General features: G+C 43.7%; 1 protein-coding gene across 1 annotated transcript in view; it reads right to left on the bottom strand.

The window, feature by feature from the left end:
* The window catches only part of LOC138492335 (sodium-dependent serotonin transporter-like), an 821,649-nt gene that overhangs the window by 555,874 nt on the left and 242,875 nt on the right, over nt 1-22,900 (bottom strand). The window contains exon 2 of the mRNA XM_069619389.1: nt 7,736-7,870. Within this exon, the coding sequence (XP_069475490.1) occupies nt 7,736-7,870 (135 nt within the window). The remainder of the gene's footprint in view (nt 1-7,735; nt 7,871-22,900) is intronic.

The following is a 22,900-nucleotide window of genomic DNA, read 5'->3' as shown; positions in this document are numbered from 1 at the left end:
TGGGTGGGAAGTTTTCTATTGTAGTTGGTTTGGCCTTAACTTCCTGATTCAGAATCCTGGTTCTGACCCAAGGCAAAATGGAGTTTCACAGTGACAGCTCTGATTGGTTAGAAAACACTGCTGAACAACAATGAACATTCTAAACTGTCACTCTTTGCCTTTCATCATCTAAACCCCAGCTGAGAGGACGTGTGTAGAGGCTGCTCCTGCTTTAGACTTGGGCCTGGTGGATTTTATCCTTCAGGCGTTAGCAGTTGAGCGGCTACTTTCTTGGGGGTTTCAGGAGAAGCTATCAGCTGTCAGGAATTTTTGAAGACAGGAAACTCTGAAGATCTTTAAGAAATCGTTCTGGAGATAAGTGACTTTGTTTTAACTGCCGCTCTGTTTATCTTAAAGACATTTAAGTGAGAACTCGTAAAATGTTACCTTTGAATTTATATTTTTGAACTTTCTGAGTGCGCTTGAAAATTTGCGCGAGGTTAACGGGTGAACGCTATTTGTAAAACACCTACTACGTGTAATCTGAAACTAACCTTTGAACCTTTGCGCGTGCAAGAGAATTCAACTGCGCGTGTGTTTTCCAGCGCGTGTGCTTCCTAGCGTGAGAATCGGCTCGCCGCGTGAGAACTCTATAGCGCATGTGTTTTCCAGCACGTGTGCTTCCTAGCGTGAGAATCGGTTTGTCGCGTGAGAACTCTATAGCGCGTGTGTTTCCAGCGCGTGTGCTTCCTGGCGCGAGAATCTGTTCGCCGCGTGAGAACTCTATAGTGTGTGTGTTTTCCTAGCGCGTGTGCTTCCAAGCACGAGTATCTGTTTGCCGCGTGAGAACTTTATTGCGCGTGTGTTTTCAAGCACGTGTGCTTCTGCGCGAGAACTCAATTGCACGTGTGGTTACCAGCGCGTGTGCTTTTTAACGCGTGTACTCGACCGCGTGTGAACTCTTTTGCGTGTGGGTTATAAGGGGTGTGTGAATAGGCGCGGGAATTCATCAGCGCGGGAGTTTACAAGCGCGTGTGTTATCTGCACGTGATTCCGTTTGCGCGTGAGTTCTGCTTTGCGTGTTTTTACAAGCGCATGTGTTTTCTGCGCGTGGACTTTTCTTACAGTGCGCGTGTTCTTCAACGCAGGAAGTTTTCAACGTGCAAATCTTCTGTATTGAGATTATCTGCGTGTGTGTTTAGCACGTGTTTCTTCAAGAATTCACAAACGTTATTGAATTGTAAAAAGTTTGAAAACTAAAGAAAAGTGTGAAAGAAAAAGAAAGAAAAAATTAAAGACTATTTAACTGGACAATTAGTGAATTTTGGAAAAAAGGCAAAGAGCAAAGCTTTCCAGGTTTGCCCAAATTGCTGTGAATTTCAAGAGTCTCAAGTGAGAGAGATTTTCACCTTCTTTACAAGCTTCTCTAAGAAATGTCAAGAGAAGAACCAGGTATGATTCTTAATTATTAGTTAAGGATTTAAAATCTTTCCCACTCTAAAGGTTAAGTAAGTAATAAAAGGATTTGTATCTGCTTTTCTTATATCCTCTGCAGATTCAGCTTTGGTTAGCCTTGACACAGTCAGCCTGGTGTTGTTTTGTTATCCACTTCCCCCTTTCCCTTTGGGGTGTAGTTTGCAGAGCTGAATTGATATCTAGTTCTGGGAATTACTTTTCAGGGGGATTGTCGGGGGTTCAGCAGCTTCCGCGGACACAGGATCTCTCAGCCTGACAAATAATACATGTTCCAGCATGGGTGATTCCCCAAAGTGACCTCAATATTGATGGATTTCCAAAAATGAATGATCATCAGAGGAGGAAGAGGTTGCTTAACCTCCGTCGGCTGAAGTGAGAGAACTACTTCTCATTAAAATCAAAAAAGGCCTATGAAGACATTCCAGATGAGCATAAACTGTTCAGTACGACAGCAATGATAATGACATCTATATTCATGCCAGGACTCCAGAATGCAGTGAATGCCAAGTGGTTGCAGATCACCCGATGGGAGCTGCTGCATACATCAAATGCAACATTACATGTTTTTAATGCAATCAGTGAAGAATTCAGAGCCATCAGTCTGATGACCCTCCAGATTCGATAGGTCCTGGACTTAATTACAGCAATGGAAGGAGACGTGTGCAACAAGGTTGGGCCTTCTTGCTTTGCATTCATACCATCTCACAGTGGAGAGAATGGAACCCTGACAGGCAAAATAACTGTGCTGACAACCCTGCATACAAAATTGGAAGATGAAGCTAATGCAACAGCAGCAGATGGCAGTTTTTTGTTCCTGTTGTCGAGGATTCCAACTTGGCTGACAAATGCCTCCAAAATACTAGTGTTGGTATCGCTTGGATTTTGTCTCATAAGGATTATCTTGGGACAGTGCCAGAAAACACCCAAGAAAGCTATTGGAATCAAGATAATGATTTCTATAGATGCTGGAGCTGGAGGAGAAGAAATGCAAAATGAGCAAAGTACCTCCGAGAATATAAAGAAAAGTACCCTTGCACATCCAGGAACAAGTTTCTACTACCCCTAGGATTATAACAAATATGTAAGACATTGAATATTCTGTCCACCATCAGGAGATAGCTGTCACATGACCGGGAGTTGGGATGAACATACAAAGAATGCAGGTCACCTGAGAGGGGTGACAAAGATAAGGATTCCAAAGAAACTACAGTATGAAGAGAAGATGAAGGCAATTTCAAAAGAGAATGTGGTCAAGGACTCAACCGGAGGGGGGAATGGAGAGGAGCAGATGTACGAGTTCTCCATAGCTCCCACCCCCTCACCACTGTCATATTGGAACCATAGAAGTAGAGCCCTAAATGGAACTACCATGTATTGGCCCTATACTGCATTAAGTGTACGAGAGATTATATGCACTCAGACATTTCTACAGAATGTACCCTTGCACTGAAATAGTGGAAGGATGTCGTATAGAAGGTTGTCAGCAAGCACCATTAGACATTATGGAATGTTAAGTGAAATCTGGAAAGGATAGATATATGAAGTCATACAAGAACAATATGAAAATCTTTAAGCGTAATGATGTGACCGAAGCAGTGAGTGAAACGTGTACTTAAGGATAAAGTAATCCAAGATATAGTTATCTGCTGACCAGTAAATGTAGATACACAATTCGCATGGAAGAAAAGACATATAGAAGCTTGCTATAGAGGAAAATATAGAGTGGCAAGGACGAACATGAAAAGAAAATGGACCTCGACCTGTGTCAACTTCAGCCTAGCTACCTTAGAGAGAGACCAAGGCTGCAGAATCAGGAGACGCTGGAGAAAAGCTTTGTGTGTAAAATAAAGAGGAGTCTATGTTGGCCTCGGATCAATGAGGCTATTTGAGGAATAATTGCAAGACACAAGGGGTGGAAGATGGATAAACTGTGGGTGAGAGACATATTTCTCTTAGATTAAAGAAGAAGAAAACATCTCTAAGAGTCAAGTATTGGACATTTAAAAGGGTATGAAGTCTATGCAAGATGGAGTGAGCAAGTCTCTAGAGGCCAAGAGGAGCAAGCACACCCAATATAATTAAATCAAATAGCAGTAAATAGAAGGTCGAAATGGACAAATTTGTGGTTTCCTCACACATGATTCAGAAGTCGAAAATAAGGGCTATTCATTAAGCTTTGGATGAAAATAGTGATGTGCTACACTCCCTTAAATGTTACTGAACAGTGAACAGGATACATGGTCAACTACAGATAAGAAGGTTTTTGCTAATGTGCGAACTGATGAAAGATGATGGATTAATTGGGAAAGCGGGGAGTAATCTGATGTGACTCAAGCACCTGGGTTTTGTTTCTCTTACATGCTGCTAACGAGTCGGAAAAAAAAGTTTGGGTGAGAATGCCAACCAATTAGAGAATCTATGGGGCATCCTGCTATATAATGTTGCATAGACCAATCCGCTGCCATTTCCTCTCCTACAATCAGTTACGTATTAAGAGGTAGTTTGAGACGTGCCTGACAGATAAGAGTCAGCTAATCCTGGACTAACCCTTCTATATAATATAGGTACACATGTTCACTTAACCAATTCTTCCCTTTAATAGGTTTTATAATTTGCTACGTAGAATGATGTCATAGGTGACACATATTGGGGTATAACACCCTTGAGTAATCAGGTTTGTTTGTGAGTGTGCAAGCATCAGTCCAATGTCTGCCAGTTTTTCCCTGCTTTATTAAACTAAGAATAAAGAAGTATTTTGCCATATTCTTTGAGTCTGTCTGGTTATTTGGTCTGTGATGTAATTCCATCTAGCACAAGAGACGCTTCAAGGTGCTAGAGCACACCTCATTTTATACCCAAGGATATGGGAAACATTTTTGAGCCTTGTGTTGCAAACATGCTCCCTAGACCCCCTCCAACTACCAAATTTCACTTGGTGTCCTCTTGCCTCCCGCCACCTAAAGCCTGATGGCATTTGCATTGTTTTTTTTACCTGCAAATGGCTTTTTTCTGCGTTGTATTTTGCGAAACCCTGGGTAAGAACCTGGGGTATAACCGGGGCTTTGTCACGCATCGACAAGAAAAAAAGATGGTGACTGTTTCATTTATAAACACCCCGATACACCTGACTACTCACTGTATCTGGGTAGATATAGCTATCTATTTTAGAGAAGGGAGAACCCCGTTTGCAAGTCAATGTTTCATTCCCAAACTGTTTTTGACCTGGTCCAAATCCATCCAGGTTGGGTCTGTGTGGTGGAGCAAAAATTGACCTTTTTTTTTTATAGGGAGTAGGCCGAATTGTAAAAAAAAGAAAATCTTAATAACTTTTACAATTTTTAATAAACCGTTCCCAAAATGTGCAGTCTGTGGGCAGGCTGTCCATACCAATTCATCGTACAAGTTTAAAGTTATTTGAAATTCATTTTTTGGGGTTTCCTATGTAACTCTGACTCTAACTCACCCTAACTATAAGGTGGTGACTGCCGCAATAATATGCATATATAATATATATATAGGTGAACAAGCGCTGTGGAAAGCGCGAAACGCGTCCATCCTGGACTGTTCTTTTGGTGTCCTGCCTCTGTTGTTTCTGTCAATGTTGGCTTTTAAATATAATTTTTTTTTGTAAACAATTAAACTTGAAAGTATTCCCATTACGTGGCCATGCAGTTATGGTTAAGTTGCTGTTTCCATAGGAAGAGCACTTTTTGGGTGGCTTATAACTTCGCTCCCCCTGGACGAATCCTCACCAAACTTTGCAAAAAAAGAATATGGCCCACTCTGAATTTTTCTCCAAAGGATGGTGAGGTTTGGTCCAGGGGGGGCAAAGTTATAGGGGGGCCCCAAAACTTATTTTTTTTCCCATAGACATAATGGGAAAAAACTTTGCTCACGCTTACAGCCCAAACCGCTGGACGGATTTACACCAAATTGGTCGCAAAAGCGTGCTTTTTTTATTTTGTGGACACACTTCCCTGTTCGCTCCGCGGACAGGACGGGGATTGGGCAAGCGCTTGCGTGATGTCCGGGGACATCTGACGTGCGCTCTGATTGGCTGCTGTGAAGCGTGCAGTGCGTCTATTGTGAGAGACGCCCGCCATCTTTGTTCATCGGTTCATGGAGCATTTCACAGTAAGCTCTGTGTGTTCCTCCCATTCCCCCAACCCCCGCTCATGCTCTGTGTCTCTCTCCCGTTCCCCCCACCCCACCCCCCGCTCATGGCTCGTGTCTCTCTCCCATTCCCCCCACCACCCGCTCATGGCCCATGTATCTCTCCCGTTCCCCCCACCCCCTGCTCATGCCCCGTGTCTCCTCTGTTCCCCCCACCCCCCGCTCATGCCCCGTGTCTCCCTCGTGTTTCCCCCACCCCCTGCTCATGCCCTGTGTCTCCCCTGTTACCCCCCACTCCCCGCTCATGCCCTGTATCTTCCTCCTTTTCCCCCACCCCCCGCTCATGCCCCGTGTCTCCCTCCCGTTCCCCCCCACCGCCTGCTCATGGCCCCCACCCCCCGCTCATGCCCTGTGTTTCCTCTAATCCCCCCACCCCCCGCTCATGCCTCGTGTCTCCCTAGTGTTACCCCCCCACCCCCCGCTCATGCTCTGTGTTTTCCCTGTTCCCCCCCACCCCCTGCTCATGCCCCGTGTCTACCTTGTGTACCCCCCCACCCCCCGCTCATGCCCTGTGTCTCTCTCCTGTTGCCCCCACCCCCGCTCATGCCCTGTGTCTCCCCTGTTGCCCTCACTCCCCCTGCTCAGGCCCCGTGTCTCCCTCGTGTTACCCCCCACCCTCTCACTCTTGGTCCATTAAAGCAAGTGCTTTTAAATATTGTGGGATATCACATTCATCTATTTAAACCATTCAATGAACGGTCGCAGGTTTTTATTTACGCAACCATTTAGGTTCATTACCTCTATGCTTTTTATTGATCACAGCCAAAACCTGCTCCCTGTGCATTGACATGTTTTTCCCAATGACAGCCTGGATTTACAATTGGGCACTGGCCACATACAATGTTCTTATGCTGCCACCAATTAATTTCCTGTTTGTTAAATATATATATGTGAGGAAACATAGCATTTTCTTAGAAAATGTTCAAGATCAAGATTATAAAGTGCATAGTGCTGTAAACATAACTCTCAATCGATTCACCTTTAAAAAAACTCCTAAAGTGCATAGTGCAAAGTGCTTTATTGATATCCTGAACATTGTTCCTCACAATTAATCAATTATTTTTTTTAAATAATTTCTTGGCAGCGAGATAAAAGGATATTAAAGTGCTCAGTGCTGTAAACATACATTAATGCTCACAAATAGTATTCAATATACAATATAAAACCAGGATTTGGGAACAATATAGACAAGAGCATGTAAAAAGAGGAAGAGGGTTGAATCAGGGCTAAAAGCTCTGCAGTTCTCACTATTACATAAAAAGTCAACACACATGTATAATACAAAAAAGGGGTAAAGTTGAAGTTAAACAAGCTCAACTACCAAAGAACAGCAAAAAATATTTTCTTATACTGCTGACTTCAGAGAATTGTCAAGACTACGGCGGACGAGGAAATTTATGTCCCAAGGAATGGATACAATTCTTCATCTAAGTTATGTCCTCCTGGTTTCTTGGTTTGGAAGTCTAGAATAAATCCATTTGTCGTAATTCCTGCTCACGGTTCCCTCCACATGGATTGAGCTTGATGTGGTGTACTCCAAAAAATCTAAAGCTGTCTAATTTCCTCTGATGTTGATCTCTAAAATGTACTGCCATGGGGTAGGAAGCATCTACATTTTTTATGGCACGCATATGCTGCAATATTCTCAATTTCAGCTTGCCAATAGTAGTTCCCACATACCAAAGATTACATGAGCAAAGCAGTACATATACAACAAATTCTGTATTGCATGTTATTTTAACCTCAACATTATAACCTAATATTGGATGTAATTAGTTCATTTTGTTCAGAGCAAATTGACATGCTTTGCACTTAGTGCATTTGGAAAAGCCAGTGTTCTTTTTGTCCAACCACGTTGGTGCAGCGTAAGTTTCTGCCTTTGGGGACATGAAGCTGTTTACTAGTGTATCTTTAATGGAGACTGATTTTCTGTAAATTATGTTGACTCGTATATATACTCTAAGGGTGTTGGATTATTGATCTAGATGAAATCAGGCATGTACTTTGAGGGAACCTGTAAATCTGTTAACTGACAATGCAGTGTGATCTAACGAGAGAGAGCTGGATGAAATTCTGCTCATTCTTGTTCCAGTGTTTGTGGTCTTACCTTTAAATATGGGACAGATGCGCTTCCAAATAGGGATTGCCCCAGTTCTGTGAAACTGTCCCAGAGCCAGCTCCATGTAAAAGAGAGGGACACCTCCGAAAATAGCCATCAAAGTGTAAGGGATCAGAAAGGCTCCTACAGAAACAACAAAGCATAATATTAAAAACAGTTTGCCATTCTAATTTCATAAAAATCCAGAGCCCCATGCCATGTAAGATTTACTCAGAAATGTCACCATTCAAGGCATAGGGCCTCATTATGACAATACCGGGTACCGGGTCCGGGTTCCCTGAATGGGGAAATACCGGGCCATTCCAACCTTGGAGGGCCCAGAATTTCCCATTCAGGTTTCCCGGACCCGGTACATCCCCATTCCTATTTGAGCTCCCATAGGGCTCAATGTGAATGGGGAGGATGCAAACAACGGGCCCGTTAATGACAGGCCCGTTGTTTGCATCCTGGTCTGCTCGCGGGACCTGCTACGGAGACCTTGTAATGAGGCGATAGGGGGTTAACGGGGCCGCTAGCTCTAACGGCACCATTGACTCCCTACCGCCTAACATGTAATGAGGCCCATAGTCTGTGCTGGCTTTATTTGGTATATGCCATTTTGTATTTGGGATTAAGTGGGGTGGGTATGCCACTAAATTAAGATTGCATTAAAAATAGATTTACCATTATAGCAACATTACTGATATTACCGACAAATCTCCACTCTTCCTTTCCTCTTTAAACTTCTTGAAATAGAGCTCTATTCACGAGTTTCCTCGCATTTCAACCTCCACTTACTACTTTCTCCTCTACAATCTGGTTTTCATCCAGGCCCCTCCACCAAAACTTCTCTCCTCCATGTCTCAAACTGCCTTCTCTCTGCCATAATCTCAAACACTCATCTATTCTCATTCTCCTCAACCTATCCACAGCTTTCGACACAGTTGACCATCCTACTCTTCTTTCAGCTCTTGATTCTCTTGGATGCTCTGGATCTGTACTTCAGTGGTTTCATTCTCACCGATTGTATATTTTCTGTCTCTTGCACTGACAAATTCTCTTCTCTCTGCCCCATTCAGTTCTGTACTTGGCCACCTTTTCTTTCCCTCTACAATACTCCCTTATCATATTTTGTTTCCTCTTTCAATCTTGGCTGTCACTTTATGCTGGTGACTCTTAAATGTTTATTTCCTTTCCCTCCCTTCCAGATTCTCTTCATTCTGCGATCTGTGCCTGTCTTTCAGCTGTCCACAGTTGGAGAGACACTTTCTGCACTTTAATACTTCAAAAACAGAGGTTATTTTCTTTCCTTCTTCTCTCACTTTTCTCCTCCCCTCATGGCTTCTTTCTACCCCATCTCTTTTCTACCTCCGTCAGTAACTTAGGTGTCACTTTTGACTTTTGAAACTGCTCATACCTGTCGTTTCCATCTCTATAATATTTGCAGTGCTCGTGCTTTTCTCTCTTTTCATGCTATTAAACTCATCATCACTTCTCTTGTCTTTTATCATCTTCATTACTACTCTGCTCTCCTGATTGGTCTGTCTGCTTCTCATTTTGCCCTCCTTAGTGTATAATACTGCTATTTAACTCATGTTTTCCTCAGTCTATTGTTCCTGTATTATCAATACTCTTGCTTCACACTCTCTTCTCTCATTTGATAATCGTATTCTATATCATTTCCTCTGTTTGTCTTTCATTTTTTCCCTGGTCTGGCCGCACCATATCTTTCTGCCCTCGTCACTTTCCCTCTCGTTCTCATCGGTCACAATCACTTTATCTAATGTCTGTCCCTAAGCCACCATGTTCTTCGTCTCGTTTTTGCTCATTCTCTTCATTAACCCATGAACTCTTGAATGCTCTTCATCTACCTGTCCCTTGCCATGATTCCTGTTTGCTTGCCCATTTTTTGTTATTATGTGCTAGGACTGGCCTACGTTGGTGGGCCGGTCTGGATATATTTTGTGAATTCAGAATATATCCAGACTGGCCCACCAACGTAGGACAATCTTGCCAAGTAAACACAACAAAATTAGCATCAAGAGCAAAGCAAATATGAATCATGTTTGCTTTACTCTTGGTGCTCATTAAAACAATAACCAAATGTTTATCAAGAGTAAAGCCAACATGCTTGCTATACTCTTGCTACCCACTAAAACACATTGGTGAATGAGCATCAATAGTAACGCAGACATGTTTCATGTTTGCTTTACTCTTGGTGCCCATTTTGTTTTTATGTGGCAAGACTGGCCTCCATTGGTTGGCCAGTCTGGATATATTATTTACTCCACTTTACTAGCCACGTAATACCAAAATGGGCCTCAAGAGTAAAGCAAACACGAATCACGTGTGCTTTACTCTAGATGCCCATTTTCATTTTACTGTTCCGTGTCTTGTTTTCCTTAACAACCATAATCGTGATCAACCAGCAGTGATTCGGTTCAGTATGTGTGATCAAAAATGTGCCATTGACAAGGTTTAAAAGTCAAGAGTGTTGCTCCATATACAATTATAATATTGACGATGTGTATAACTCAAGTATCTCTTTACAAACGTATGGCGACATTGCTTTTGAGTCCTACTTCTCTCACAGACAAGTGAAATAAATTATGTATATTTAAATGGTTAATGGCACATGTCTTTTAAATGTATGTATATTAACAAATAAAAATGCCATGCTACTATCCAACATGGCCCACAACTCAGTCCTTTCTTTGGTTTATAGGGTGAAATCCACACATACTGTCACGAAGGAATCTATTATTTGATACTCAATATATGAAATGAATACATGATGCATCAAAGGAATTTATCATCTGAAATGTAATGCACAATTGCAACAACACCTCCTGAGGAACCCCTGATAATGAAAAGCGGGGAAACACCTGTCGAGGTTACATGCAATAATCAAGAGGTTAGACACAATAATCAATAACATTCAGTGAATTACAACTGAACTTTGACCTTTTCTTTTTGACATCAAATTGTTCACGAACAAAATGTGTGAGATTCAACAAAGTTTATTCTAGAGAATTCAATTTCAATAAATAGCTTAATTGTGAACATAATATGGAGTTCATTGTAGCATTTAAAGAAAAGCGCAACTCAGGACTACTTATCCATTTAATCATGTCCTAGCACAGGCCAGTCTCTGAGCAAGTTCGGGTTGCAGCTCATCTTTCAACTCAAAGGGCCTCATTACGAGTTTGGAGGCAGCCTGGCTGCTTCCAAACTCAGGTCTGTGGTCCCTGAATGGGGAAATACCAGGCCATTCCGACCTTGGAGGGCCCGGTATTTCCCCATTCAGGGAATCCGAACCCGGACCATCCCCATTCCCAATGGGAGCATGCTAACAACGGGCCTGTTAATGATGGGCCCGTTGTTAGCATGCTGGGCCGCTCGCGGGACCTGCTAAGGACGTCTGGTAAAACCAAACGCTCAGAGCGGGTCATGCGAGCGGCCCTCCTAATATGGCGGTATGGGGTTAACGGCTCCGGCACCTTTACCGGTGCTGTTAATCCCTTACTGCCCACCTCGTAATGAGGCCCAAAGTCTTAAAACTGGAGAGCGCCAATACTGCTAAAGGCTGGAAATTAATATAACGCATGCTACTATCCAAAACACAGATGTCAAATTGCTTACCTTACACTGAACCCGGCCAAGACCAAATGTATCCTCATCGGTCCCCCAACCAAGCAGCTAGTCGTGCAACAACGGCTGAATAACATGTGCCAGGAATGATTCATCCCTCAGCAGTCAAACACAGCCAAATCCCCGTGCTTCCTTGTTGACAGCAAGTAGCCTTCCCTTCCAAAGGCACATAGCCAAAAAGGCACAAACTGCATGGCTATAGTTCCACACACTCTGCAAACACTATGCAAATCAAACCCTTGATCCCCTACAAACGAATTCCGTATTGTGGTCCTCTCACCCTCCACCAACAGTACTGCATCACTGTATAAAATACCAAGCCTAGTTCTGGCACAATCCTGTTGTAAAGCGCTACACTGCTCTTGAGCTAGGTTCTCGCTATAAGCAATTGAAAAAAAATATCCCTGAGTAGTTTGTCAGAGGGAGCGGTGTGATTAGTAGAGAGAAGATGGGTGTAGTGAGAGGTAAAGAGAGGGGTGTAGTGAGAGGTGAGGAGAGGGGCGTAGTGAGAAATGAGGAGAGTGGTGCGGAGAAGTGGTAAAAGGTGAGGAGGTAAGGATCGGGATAGGAGAAAGGTGAGAAGAGAAGGTGGGAGAGATTGTGTGAAGACCAGAGGAACATAAGAAGAGAAAGAGAGAGGGAGAAAGAGAGAGAGAGAGAGACAGAGAGAGAGAGAGAGAGAGAGAGAGAGAGAGAGAGAGCGAGAAAGAGATATAGTAGGACAGAAGGGGATAATAAGATTGAATAGGAGAGGACCATAAGAAGCCAGAAAGGAGTGGGAAAGGAGAGGAGATGGTGGAAGACAAAACGGAGGGATAAGAAGACCCGAGACAGGAGAGAGATGGAGCAACTTGGGAAGAGACGGCAAAGAGCAGTTTTATGTGCACAATGAACATTTAAGAGCTGGGAAAGACCTTTGCAGAGTTAGGGTGCCCCTGGAAAGTCCCATAGGGAGACAGATGGATAAGTATGTGGTGTTTTTCTGGCCATCATTTTATTTGGATTCTTTGATTTTAGTGGTTACTGATCGCTAGCCAAACTAACCTGGGATTTAGGGACATCTGGACTAGGAAGGCAGAAGCCCACAGGAGACAAGAGAGGGACCCCCAACAGTGGTCCCCTCTCACCTCCAATCAGGTGGACAACAAATCTACACATAAAAACATTGAACAATCTGAACATTTTAACAAGGAATAATCTGGCCATTTTATGTTTAACAATAAAAACACTTGAACTTTCGGCGAGACTATGTGAATTATGAGTGCCACCTGTGACACTTACAGCAGTAATGTGTTTTTCTGCCTCCTAGCCAGAAATGCACATATGTTATGTCTTGTGCAAGGGATTGGGAGGTGCGACGTGAATTCATGCAGGCAGAGACCTATTCTTAGTATAGCATGCATAGAACAAACAGCAGATGGCTAAAATGTACTTTGCACACTATTGACAAGACAGAAGACTACCGTGGAAAAACCTGTGTCACAAATGAACCACGCTACTCTGCATCATTTCTCATGACATACATTTGTGTGACGGTCCTCTTCTGATGACCAGCATGGTTACATTTCTTTTTGGGTGATTTTAGGCATCATGGCAAGGTGAGCGGTGGTCTGAGTGCTGGTTTGTTTTCTTATTTATTTCTTCACCAAATAGCATATTGAAAAACACAGACAGGATTCACAAGAATCATGCCCCAACATTATATACACAAGTAATTTTACAACGTAGAGAAATGGTTTTGACTGGTGCCCCCTCGGGTGCTCTCCAACCCCCCCAGTGCCCGCAACAAAACCTGCTTCTATAACTGGCGCCGCCCCATATAAAAATATACCTGACGATCCTCCCTACTCCATTACTCCTATTACACTTCCTACTATTTGAACCAGGTGCACCACTTCTAAAGGATCTGATGGTACTAATAACACTACTATATGAACTGATAATATTGGGGCGATATTTTCTACTGTGTACAAATACCAATTGCAATGGTCGGTCCGGGTAACAGTGCACCTCTCCCAAACCATAACCGTCTATTCACTAATTGGATACAAGGGTTGATGACTTTTACATGGGATAATGGGATACGCTTAGGACAAATTGCCTGTTGCTTTGTCGTAAAATTACAAGGTTATTAAGTTAAGATTATACCTGGCCTGACAGTCTTCTAGATGTATTTTATGAACCAATGATGTTTGTTTCTAGTTGCTAAACTAACATATTGTTTTTTAGGAATTTGATTTGGCGAGTTGATTTCAACAAACAATAACTAGCACATGATTTCAATTCAACACTCCCATCACTGGCAGCCAGGAAAAAGATTGTTCAATTCATTCACATTGAGACACTAGATATGTTAATATATGCAATGCATAACATTTCTTCTGCCCTGTACATAAAGTGACATCGCATTGAACGGGTACAATTGTCCCATATAGCATAGAATGAATCCGAAATGATTTTGCAGTTCTCACCATCTGAATGTCGTTTTCTGCAGTTGGTCAGAACAATAAGTTATTTCCCCATGCATCAATGGTTGGTAGGGTTGGCCTCTTCCAATTACGCACAATAAGACGTTTAATGAGTACCAAACCCAGGGGGAAAAACCTAATATCTAGTTTACAATTTTTCGTTATCTGGACCTTACCAATCACACAAAGCCTTGTGGATGCCAGAGATGTATTTACAACATGGCGGACTAGGCCCAGGCCTAGGGTGGCAGATTATTTTCAATTTATTGGTTTTCATTTCTTACATATAAAGCCAATTTTGTTTTTCCAAGTCTGGCTGTTCTACAATGGAGAATTTTGAACTGTTACGGGGGGCTACATAAATTATGTAATACAGATCGACATAGCAGTTGTAGATTTTAAGCACACCTAGGTTCGACTTTAGATTTTAAGCATAGCTAGGTTCGACTTTAGGTAATCCAGTGAAAAAATGTATAACTTGGCAAAGTTGGGGTTACATCAGGCATGCAACGGCATGAGAGATAAAGTAGGTAGGAGTACATGGCCTGTGTATAGTTAGAAAATGAGCATTTAAATAGCGTGAGATACAGTGGTGGTAGGGCATGCAAAGACTTGCCCATGGGTCAGGTTGTAATAGAGGGTGCAGGGCTGGAAATTAATCGTCCTGAACAGAGAAAAAGTTCACTGAGGGTACAATGGAATCATGGGATCAGAGGAGCGGCGCAATGTCGGCCCAAAAAGGGGAGAGTGTTAGGGAGAATTCTCAAGAATGTGCTAATTTCCCTTACCTCTAGATAACCCCAGCAACTTTGTTGGATTTCTAGGATTTGATTTTTTACCTGGGAAGGATTTGAGCCTTTTTTGCCACTCTTCCATGCATTTTGATGTGTGTTTTACTTTTGTGTTCTTTGGATATGGAGTTTTAAAACAACTCCCTAGGCATCATCTTTTTCTGTGTGCCACACACCACCCTCAGTGCAGTGGCACTTTCAGACTCCCCAAAGTTTAAATACCTTCTCTGGGACTGACTACTGTCTACCAGAGCATGTAAAGTTAAATTGACTTTTCTAGTGCTTTTAAATGTACAGACCTATCTTCCTATAGAGTGCTGGAGGGGTTTCCTAGCTTCCCCTGAGTCTAAACACTCATTTAACAGTCAAATGTTACCCTTTCCCACTTGAAATGGCTGGTGGCAGTGCTTTAAAACAAACTACCATGATTTTTCCCGACCGCGAACACCGGTAGCTAAAAATCGGGTCAACCATGTTTTCCAATATGGCGCCCAAGACCTATCTGTAAAAACAGACTCCGGACAACTTTTTTCGCCATTTCTTTTTGGAAAGGTCCTTCTTGTGTTTGTCTCTGTGCGCCAAACCAGATTTGGTCCCTTTTTTGTTGGCCTTTGGCGGGCTTCAGTGCTGAAGACCTCCTCTGGCGCCTGAGTGTCTGGGGTGGACAGTATGTGAGGGAGGTGCCCAAAACTCCCAATGCTTAGTCTCCTAGGAGATCTGCATGCACTCTGGCATGAATGGCCGGCTGGCTGTCCGGCAAGGACAGCCACCCTGCTGTGTGAGTGACAGCCAGGCTGGAATGAATGGGGGAAATCTGTTTAAAAGCAGGTCTCTGGGACTTGGAAAGCAGAGTCGACCACTGGAACAAAAGAACCGAAGATGAGCTGAAGGAAGACGACTGCTGCAACTCCAGGTGCACCGGTGAAGCCCTGCTGCAGGTTTGAATTGCCTGAATCTCCATCGACAGAGAAGCCCTTTAAGGTTAACTTCTTCCCTTGAGTTCGGTGGGAACAACCAACTCGTAAACCGCCTGGACACGGTCCCCATACTGGTGGAATTTTCTCCAGAGTGCTATTGAAAACCAGAAAGCCAGTGGGAAGGATACCAGTTTGTGGTCTTTAAGGCACTCACACCTTAAACCAATGTTTTGCAAAGCTTTTGGCCTCTTCTCTGGGCAGTGCAGGAATCTCTTGACATCCTCCTTCTTGTCCCCAGGACTGAAGCTCAGGAACAGCAAAATCTGCAGGAACTGCCAGGAACAACTGGCTCAGCTACAGCTTTTCTTCACTTACAAGGTACTCTGCAAGTGCGGTGCAGAACTCAGTTCGGCCGCAGTGAAAGTCTGTGAAACTTTCCCGACTTTGAAGGCTTGTCCTTCCCTAAACCAACATCTAACTTTTCGTCTGACCAAAGTCTTCTAAGATCCGTGGAAAAGACTTAACTGTTTACTACCAGAACTGTGCTATCCTATACAAGACTCTGAACCATTGACTTTGGCCCAGGCCTATTGAATTGAATTGCTGGTTGTACTGAACTGAAACCCTTTGCCCTGCCTATGAAAGTATTTGTGCTATTGATTCTTATAACCTTGCCTTTTTACCCCTTTTTAAAGTAACTGATGTGCCACTTTGCTCCCACTTCGGGGGAGTTATACTTGTTCAGTAATTTATTGGTTGTGTATTTGTAGTATATTAGTATATGATATTGAGCTGCTCTTGCAAGTGTAATGTTTTCAAAATGACTGTGTAAATAAATGTATATTCTTTTACCAAGAAACCTTGAGTAAGTGTTTGTTTTAATCACTGTATTTGATGGTCCTTTGTGTAACCTGTTGTACTGCTCACTTTATTCTTGAGATAAGTCTGGCTGCTCAGCCACTGATACCACATTACTGTGTAGTACAGGCTTGTACCAAAGGTGAAATTGTACTTACACTTGTAGTCTTAATTGTGTCTAGTGTTCCCAAAGGGTACTGCATATGATTCTGCCTAACACGAGCGTCAAGGAGAGAGGAAGAGGATGATCGTTGGCCAGGGGGACAGCAATGTTTGTGTTCGGCATAAGGTGCCAGGGTTTACTGTCGTGAGTGAGACAGGAAGGAGTCATGGAGGGTACAGTGTCCAGCTGGGTAGAGAGTACTTTCACCGGCACGCCGGCAACATCCAGACATACCCAGACAAGCATAGGCCTTATATGAGGGCCTTAGGTGAGGGCTGCCAGCACAGCCTGCCGGCTATGTGTTGTAGATCGTTATCAGTATCGTTCATCCAATCGGAAGTTCAGGATTCAGCCAAAGATGTGAGCTCAGATGATAGAGCTTTGTGGGCTGAGCGAGGAGGCAAGTCTTGGTGGCTGAAGACCTGCTGTGGCAGCCATTTTACAATGGAGCATCTGCTCGATGGATTCAAAGTAGAAAAATATCGGCATCAGCCTCCTCCTGCTAGCGGGGCACCGCAAGAGGGGCTCAGATGCCCACACTCCTGTTGGTGCTGGAGATCAGTGTGCCCAGACAGACACCCCCTTATATGAGGGCCTTAGGTGAGGGACACCAACACAGCCTGCTGCTATGTGCTGTTGATCGTTATCAGTATCGTTCATCCAATCGGAAGGTCAGGATTCAGCCAAAGATGTGAACTTAGTTGGTGGAGCATTGTGGGCTGAGCGAGGAGGCAAGGCTCGGTGGTTGGAGACCTGCAGTGGCAGACATCTTACAATGAAGCATCTGCTACATGGATTCAAAGTAGAAAAATATCAGCATCAGTCTCCTCCTGCTAGCAGGGCGCCGCAAGAGGGGCTCGGATGCCCACACTCCTGTTGGTGCTGGAGGTCAGTGTGCCCAGACAGGCACCCAATATATGAGGGCCTTAGGTGATGGACACCAACACAGCCTGCTGCTATGTGCTGTAGATCGTTATCAGTATCGTTCATCCAATTGGAAGGTCAGGATTCAGCCAAAGATATGAACTTAGTTGGTGGAGCATCGTGGGCTGAGCGAGGAGGCAAGGCTCGGTGGTTGGAGACCTGCAGTGGCGGACATCTTACAATGAAGCATCTGCCACATGGATTAAAAGTAGAAAAATATCAGCATCACCCTCCTCCTGCTAGCAGGGCACCGCAAGAGGGGCTCAGATGCCCACACTCCTGTTGGTGCTGCAGATCAGTGTTCCCAGAGAGGCATACACCTTATATGAGGGTCTTAGATGAGAGACGCCGACACAGGCTGCCGGCTATGTGCTGTAGATTGTTATCAGTATCGTTCATCCAATTGGAAGGTCATGATTCAGCCAAAGATGCAAGCTCAGAGGGTAGAGCGTTGTGTGCTGAGCTGGCAAATTATTGATCTATCGCCGGCCTACTTTGGTTGGCTAAGATTCTTGGAAAAGGTGTTTTTCACAATGAATAGACTTACTTGAATGTAACCAAATTCTGGATCAATACCAATCTGGTTTCTGACCCAGGCATGGGACCGAGACGGTACTGGTCTCAGTCTGGGATGATTTGCTCAAAGATTTGGAATAAGGCCACCTATCTGTTCTGGTCATGCTAGATTTATCCGCTGCATTTGAAATGGTAGACCATGTCATTTTATTACATCAGACCTTGTAGGAGTCACTGGCCCTGCCCTAGACTGGTTCTGGAGTTTCCTCTCGGACATGACTTAGAGTGTGAAATTAGGACCCTTTATCTCTACACCTGACTCTGTTTCATGTGCAGTGCCAAAATATTAATCTCTTTCTCCTTTACTTTTCGATGTCTACATTCTACTTCCATTTTCCCTTATTCAGAAATATGGCATCTCTTACCACTCATATGCCGATGATACCCAACTATTTCTTCAGGTATTCGGCATGTCTGATACCGTTGATCAGCTGCTGCTCTGCCTTGAGGAGATTAAGGCATGGCAGACCAATTACAATTTTCAGCTTAACCCAGCAAATACCAAAATTGTGCTCCTTGGTCCAAAACATGTATTAAATGGTCCAACCAGCCACCCCCAGCCTCCACTATTGTTAGGGCTTTCCAAAACCTTCTTGATGAAGGTTACAAATCTTGCAAACATTTGGGACCCCAAACTCACACTCACCGAACCAACACGCATGCTAGTAAAATCATCTTTTTTTCTGTCTCTGTTTGTTGCGCCATACCACTCCTTTCCTAATTAAGATCGTGCTACCATGGTTGCTGCACTGGTGAATTCCTGACCGGACTATGCCAATGCACTATCCATAGGCCTGTCAGATTTTTCTTATCCACTGTCTGCAATTGGTCCAAAATGCAGCTATTTTTCTCATCTTTCATCTTTCAAGACACTCCTCTACTTCTGGACCCATACACTCTGTTACCTGGCTATATGTCAACCAGTGTATTAATTTATAAATCCTTTACCTAGTTTAAAAATGCAGTCGTGGCTGGCACCCCAATTTCTCACACGAAAACGCATTCTGTATCATCTCTCACGTCCTCTTTGGTCTGCTCAGCACAGCACCATTTTTAGTTATCCTCTCGGTTCTTTGGAGGATACCTCACAGGCAATGCGCTCATCTTGGAAGCAAGACGACGGGAAGCAACACAGGTTCGATCCACAGGTACGCTCTTAAAAACCTCTGGGTATTAAGCGTGTTATGAATAACCAATTACAATACAATTACAATTCCGGTATATTACTAAGGCGGGGAGTGATGCTTTTCGATGGTTGGCTTTTGCCTCTGGAATAATCTGCCACTCCAACTCTGTTCTTCCAATTCCCTGCTAGTCTTTAGAAAACCTTTTTAAACGTTTATGTTTACCTTATCCATTCCTCATTTTCTGCCTTTGATATTCCAACTGAGCCTAGATGCAGTATATTTCTGCTTGGTACACTTTTTTGATGTTTTGCGCATTACAAAATCCCAAATTAAATCAAATCAAATTTATCAAGCAACTGCTACAGGTACCACTACTAAAAGCACAACTACCACTTCTAATGGTATCAGGTAATAATATCCCTATATATATATATGGTCGCCGTATATAATGTCGCCGGGAAAAGGTTGTGGCGACATTATATAGGTCTGACCCTGAAACCAACTTGCTGATCACTCTGGATGTTGAGTCTTTGTACTCTAACATACCGCAGTTGGAGTCCCTCCCCATCATGAAAGCTTTCTTAGATTTGAGACAAGATCCTCAACTAATTCCTAGTGATTTCCTCATCGAACTAGCGCGCACAAAGAACTACTTTTGCTTTAAGGAATCTTTTTTCTACAAATCAAGGGCACCGCCATGGGTGCGGCCTTTGCTCCTAATTATGCCATATTATATATGTGGTTTTTTGAAACATCTTGTATTTTTCACAGCTCTAACCCTTTCTTGCAATCTATATTTTTCTATAAGAGGTATATAGACGACACTATCATCATTTGGGACAAAACCACAGGGGACCATGAGGCATTCTTAATATGGATTAACACTCTGAATGCCCATTTACGGTTCACCATGGCAGCCAATAATCAGTCTACACATTTTTTAGATCTTTTGGTTAAAGCCAAGGGAGGATATATCAGCGTGGATTTCCATCGAAAGTCCATCGATAGGAATACTATCCTCCATTTTGATAGTTTTCACCCCAGACCTTACGTGAGAGCATTCTGTATGGCCAATTTTTGGGAGCCCGATGGAATTGTACGGACAGAAAGGACTTTTCCACACAAACAGACATCATCCAGGGCAGACTGGCTAATTGGGGATATCCATCCCATATCCTGAGACAATCTCGCAAAAGGGCCAGGAATCAGCATCGGGAAACTCTACTGAAAACAAGTCCTAGGGACAATGTTTCCAACTCACGTCTTGTTTGTGCAATGACCTATAGAATTTACCATTCTGCCATCAAAAAATCTATTGGCAAACATTGGCCGTTGCTGAAATTAAATAATCCGTCTTTGGAATTGCCTATGTATGCCTTTAAAAAGGGCAAAAATCTTAAAACCTGGCTATCGCAAGCAGATAGAGCCCGAGTCCAGCAAGCCCCCAAGACCATCACTGAGCTTTGGGGCCTGAAAAAGATATGTGGAAATTTCCCATGTGGCTATTGCTGCCAATGTCAGTTTACCACAGCGTGCAGCACAGCCATTATCAATAAGAAATCTTGGGATCTCAAAGATCATACGACTTGCAATTCAAAGAACGTGATTTACTTGATTATTTGCCCAGGCTCTAAATCTTACATAGGCAAAACGTCTCGGCTTGTCAAAACTAGCATTATGGAACAGAAGCCCAGAATTAGGATTAAAAATTGTACATCCCCATTAGAGTCCCACTGTATCAAAGATAATCACAATTGTGATGAATTGCGTTGGTGGGCGCTTGAGCAGGTTAAAGGCGTAGATTTACACTCCACCGCCAGTAGGCTATCACAACGTGAACAGTGGTGCATTTATAATACTCAGAGCTACCATGTGGGCCTAAATCTCCAGGAAGAATGGCTTTCTTGCTTGTGATATACTTCACTGTTTATTGTTGTCCCTCATTAATATATATCAAGTTACATTCTGACTCAGTTGTGACTATTTGGGCGGATGCACACATGGCAATGCTGTGAACATCTAGGAATTTTTCCATGTGTCCAGTATCCTGCCTTCCTTATTTTCCAGTATGACTGTGTTTTTTGCCCTCCTGTCGGCGCTGGCAATTGCCAATGGCCATTAATGGCCAATATACTCGCCTAATTTTAGTGGCATTTCTGGTTTTTACCCACATTGATGGGCCAGGGTCCGTGGCAGCATTGTGTGCTCTCTGCCGTTTGGATCATGGTGTGTATTTTATAAATAGCTGCTAACACATGGTCAGCATTCACGGTCAGTTTGTCCAATTTAGTTTGTATATGCAAAGCGCCTGTGAGCTTTGCTTGAACACTGTGTGGCAATCCTGCAGGGCTCTCTGCCGTTGGACCATGGTGTGTTTTGTATAAACAGGTTCTCCACACACGGCCAGTATCTATGCCCAGCTTTGCAATTCAGTGTGAATATGCAAAACGCATTGGGCGTCTGTGTTGGAGTGCTGTGAACATCTAGGAATTTCCCCATTTGTCCAGTATCCTGGCTTCCCTAATTTCCAGTATCAATGTTTTTTTCCCGCACTCCTGTCGGTGCTGGCTATTGCCCATGTCCATTAATGGCCAATATATTCGCCTAATTTCAGTGGCATTTCTGGCTTTTACCCACATTGATGGGCCCGGTCTGTGGCAGCATTGTGTGCTGGATCACGGTGTGTGCTTTATAAATAGCTGCTAACACATGGGCCTCATTACGACCTTAGCACTAATGGGTTAACGGTGCCGTAAAACGCTGCGGCGCCGTTAACCCATTAGCGCCTAATTACGAGGTCCCTTTGCGGGACCCGAAACTTAACGGCTGGTCTAGACCAGCCGTTAAAGTAGGGACCCTCAAAGGGACCTTCGCGGTAAGTATCGTACAGCAATTTGCGGTACCGTACTTAGCGCCTTCGCCATTCCCATTATGCCCTATGGGGCAAAAATGGGAATGGGGAAGGGCCATGGGGAAATACCGCCCCGCCAACCTTGGAATGGGGTGGTATTTCCCCATTTCACCATGGCGGACACGTTACGATACCAGCACCAACCATGGTGCTAATAGCAACATGGTTTAGCGCCGGTATCGTAATGAGGGCCCATGGTCAGCATTCACACCCAGTTTTTCAATTTAGTTTGCATATGCAAAGCGCCTTGTGAGCTTTGCTTGAACACTGTTGGGTAATCCTGCAGGGCTCTCTGCTGTTGGACCATGGCATGTGTTGTGTAAACAGTTCCTGCATACACGGCCAGTATTTACGCCCAGCTTTGCAATTCAGTGTGAATATGCAAAACGTTTTGGGCGCCTGTGTTGGAACACCTGTGGGCATGCTCTTAGACACAGCTGAACCACATTTGCTCCTCTGATTACATGGGTGGATGTGTTTCCACGCCTTTTCTTGTGCTTAAATAAGCAGCGCGTTTATGCCTGCACTGCTGCTTTTGGTCTTGTTCCCTGCAAGACGAGTTGGGCTTTACAAACGCACCCGACAGACCGTGAGGACTGTTTACCTCGTACGGCCAGCTGCTGTGGACGTCGGATTCATTGGGATGGCCCCATATATTCTGAATGTATGCTGCCTTTTCCCTTTCATTGCTGTTTTCCGTGGCTCAGGTGCAGCATGCTTTTTTTGAACTACGTAGACGTAGTTCTTTCCATACCCTATTTAATATAAGGTGGCTGACAGAGGCCATT

The sequence above is a fragment of the Ambystoma mexicanum genome, chromosome 10 (assembly GCF_040938575.1).
Source record: "Ambystoma mexicanum isolate Mex_15411 chromosome 10, UKY_AmexF1_1, whole genome shotgun sequence".
In the NCBI taxonomy this organism is placed as follows: Eukaryota; Metazoa; Chordata; class Amphibia; order Caudata; family Ambystomatidae; genus Ambystoma; species Ambystoma mexicanum.
The sequence above is the reverse complement of the archived record's forward strand: the minus strand, read 5'-3'. Positions and strand labels throughout refer to the sequence as shown.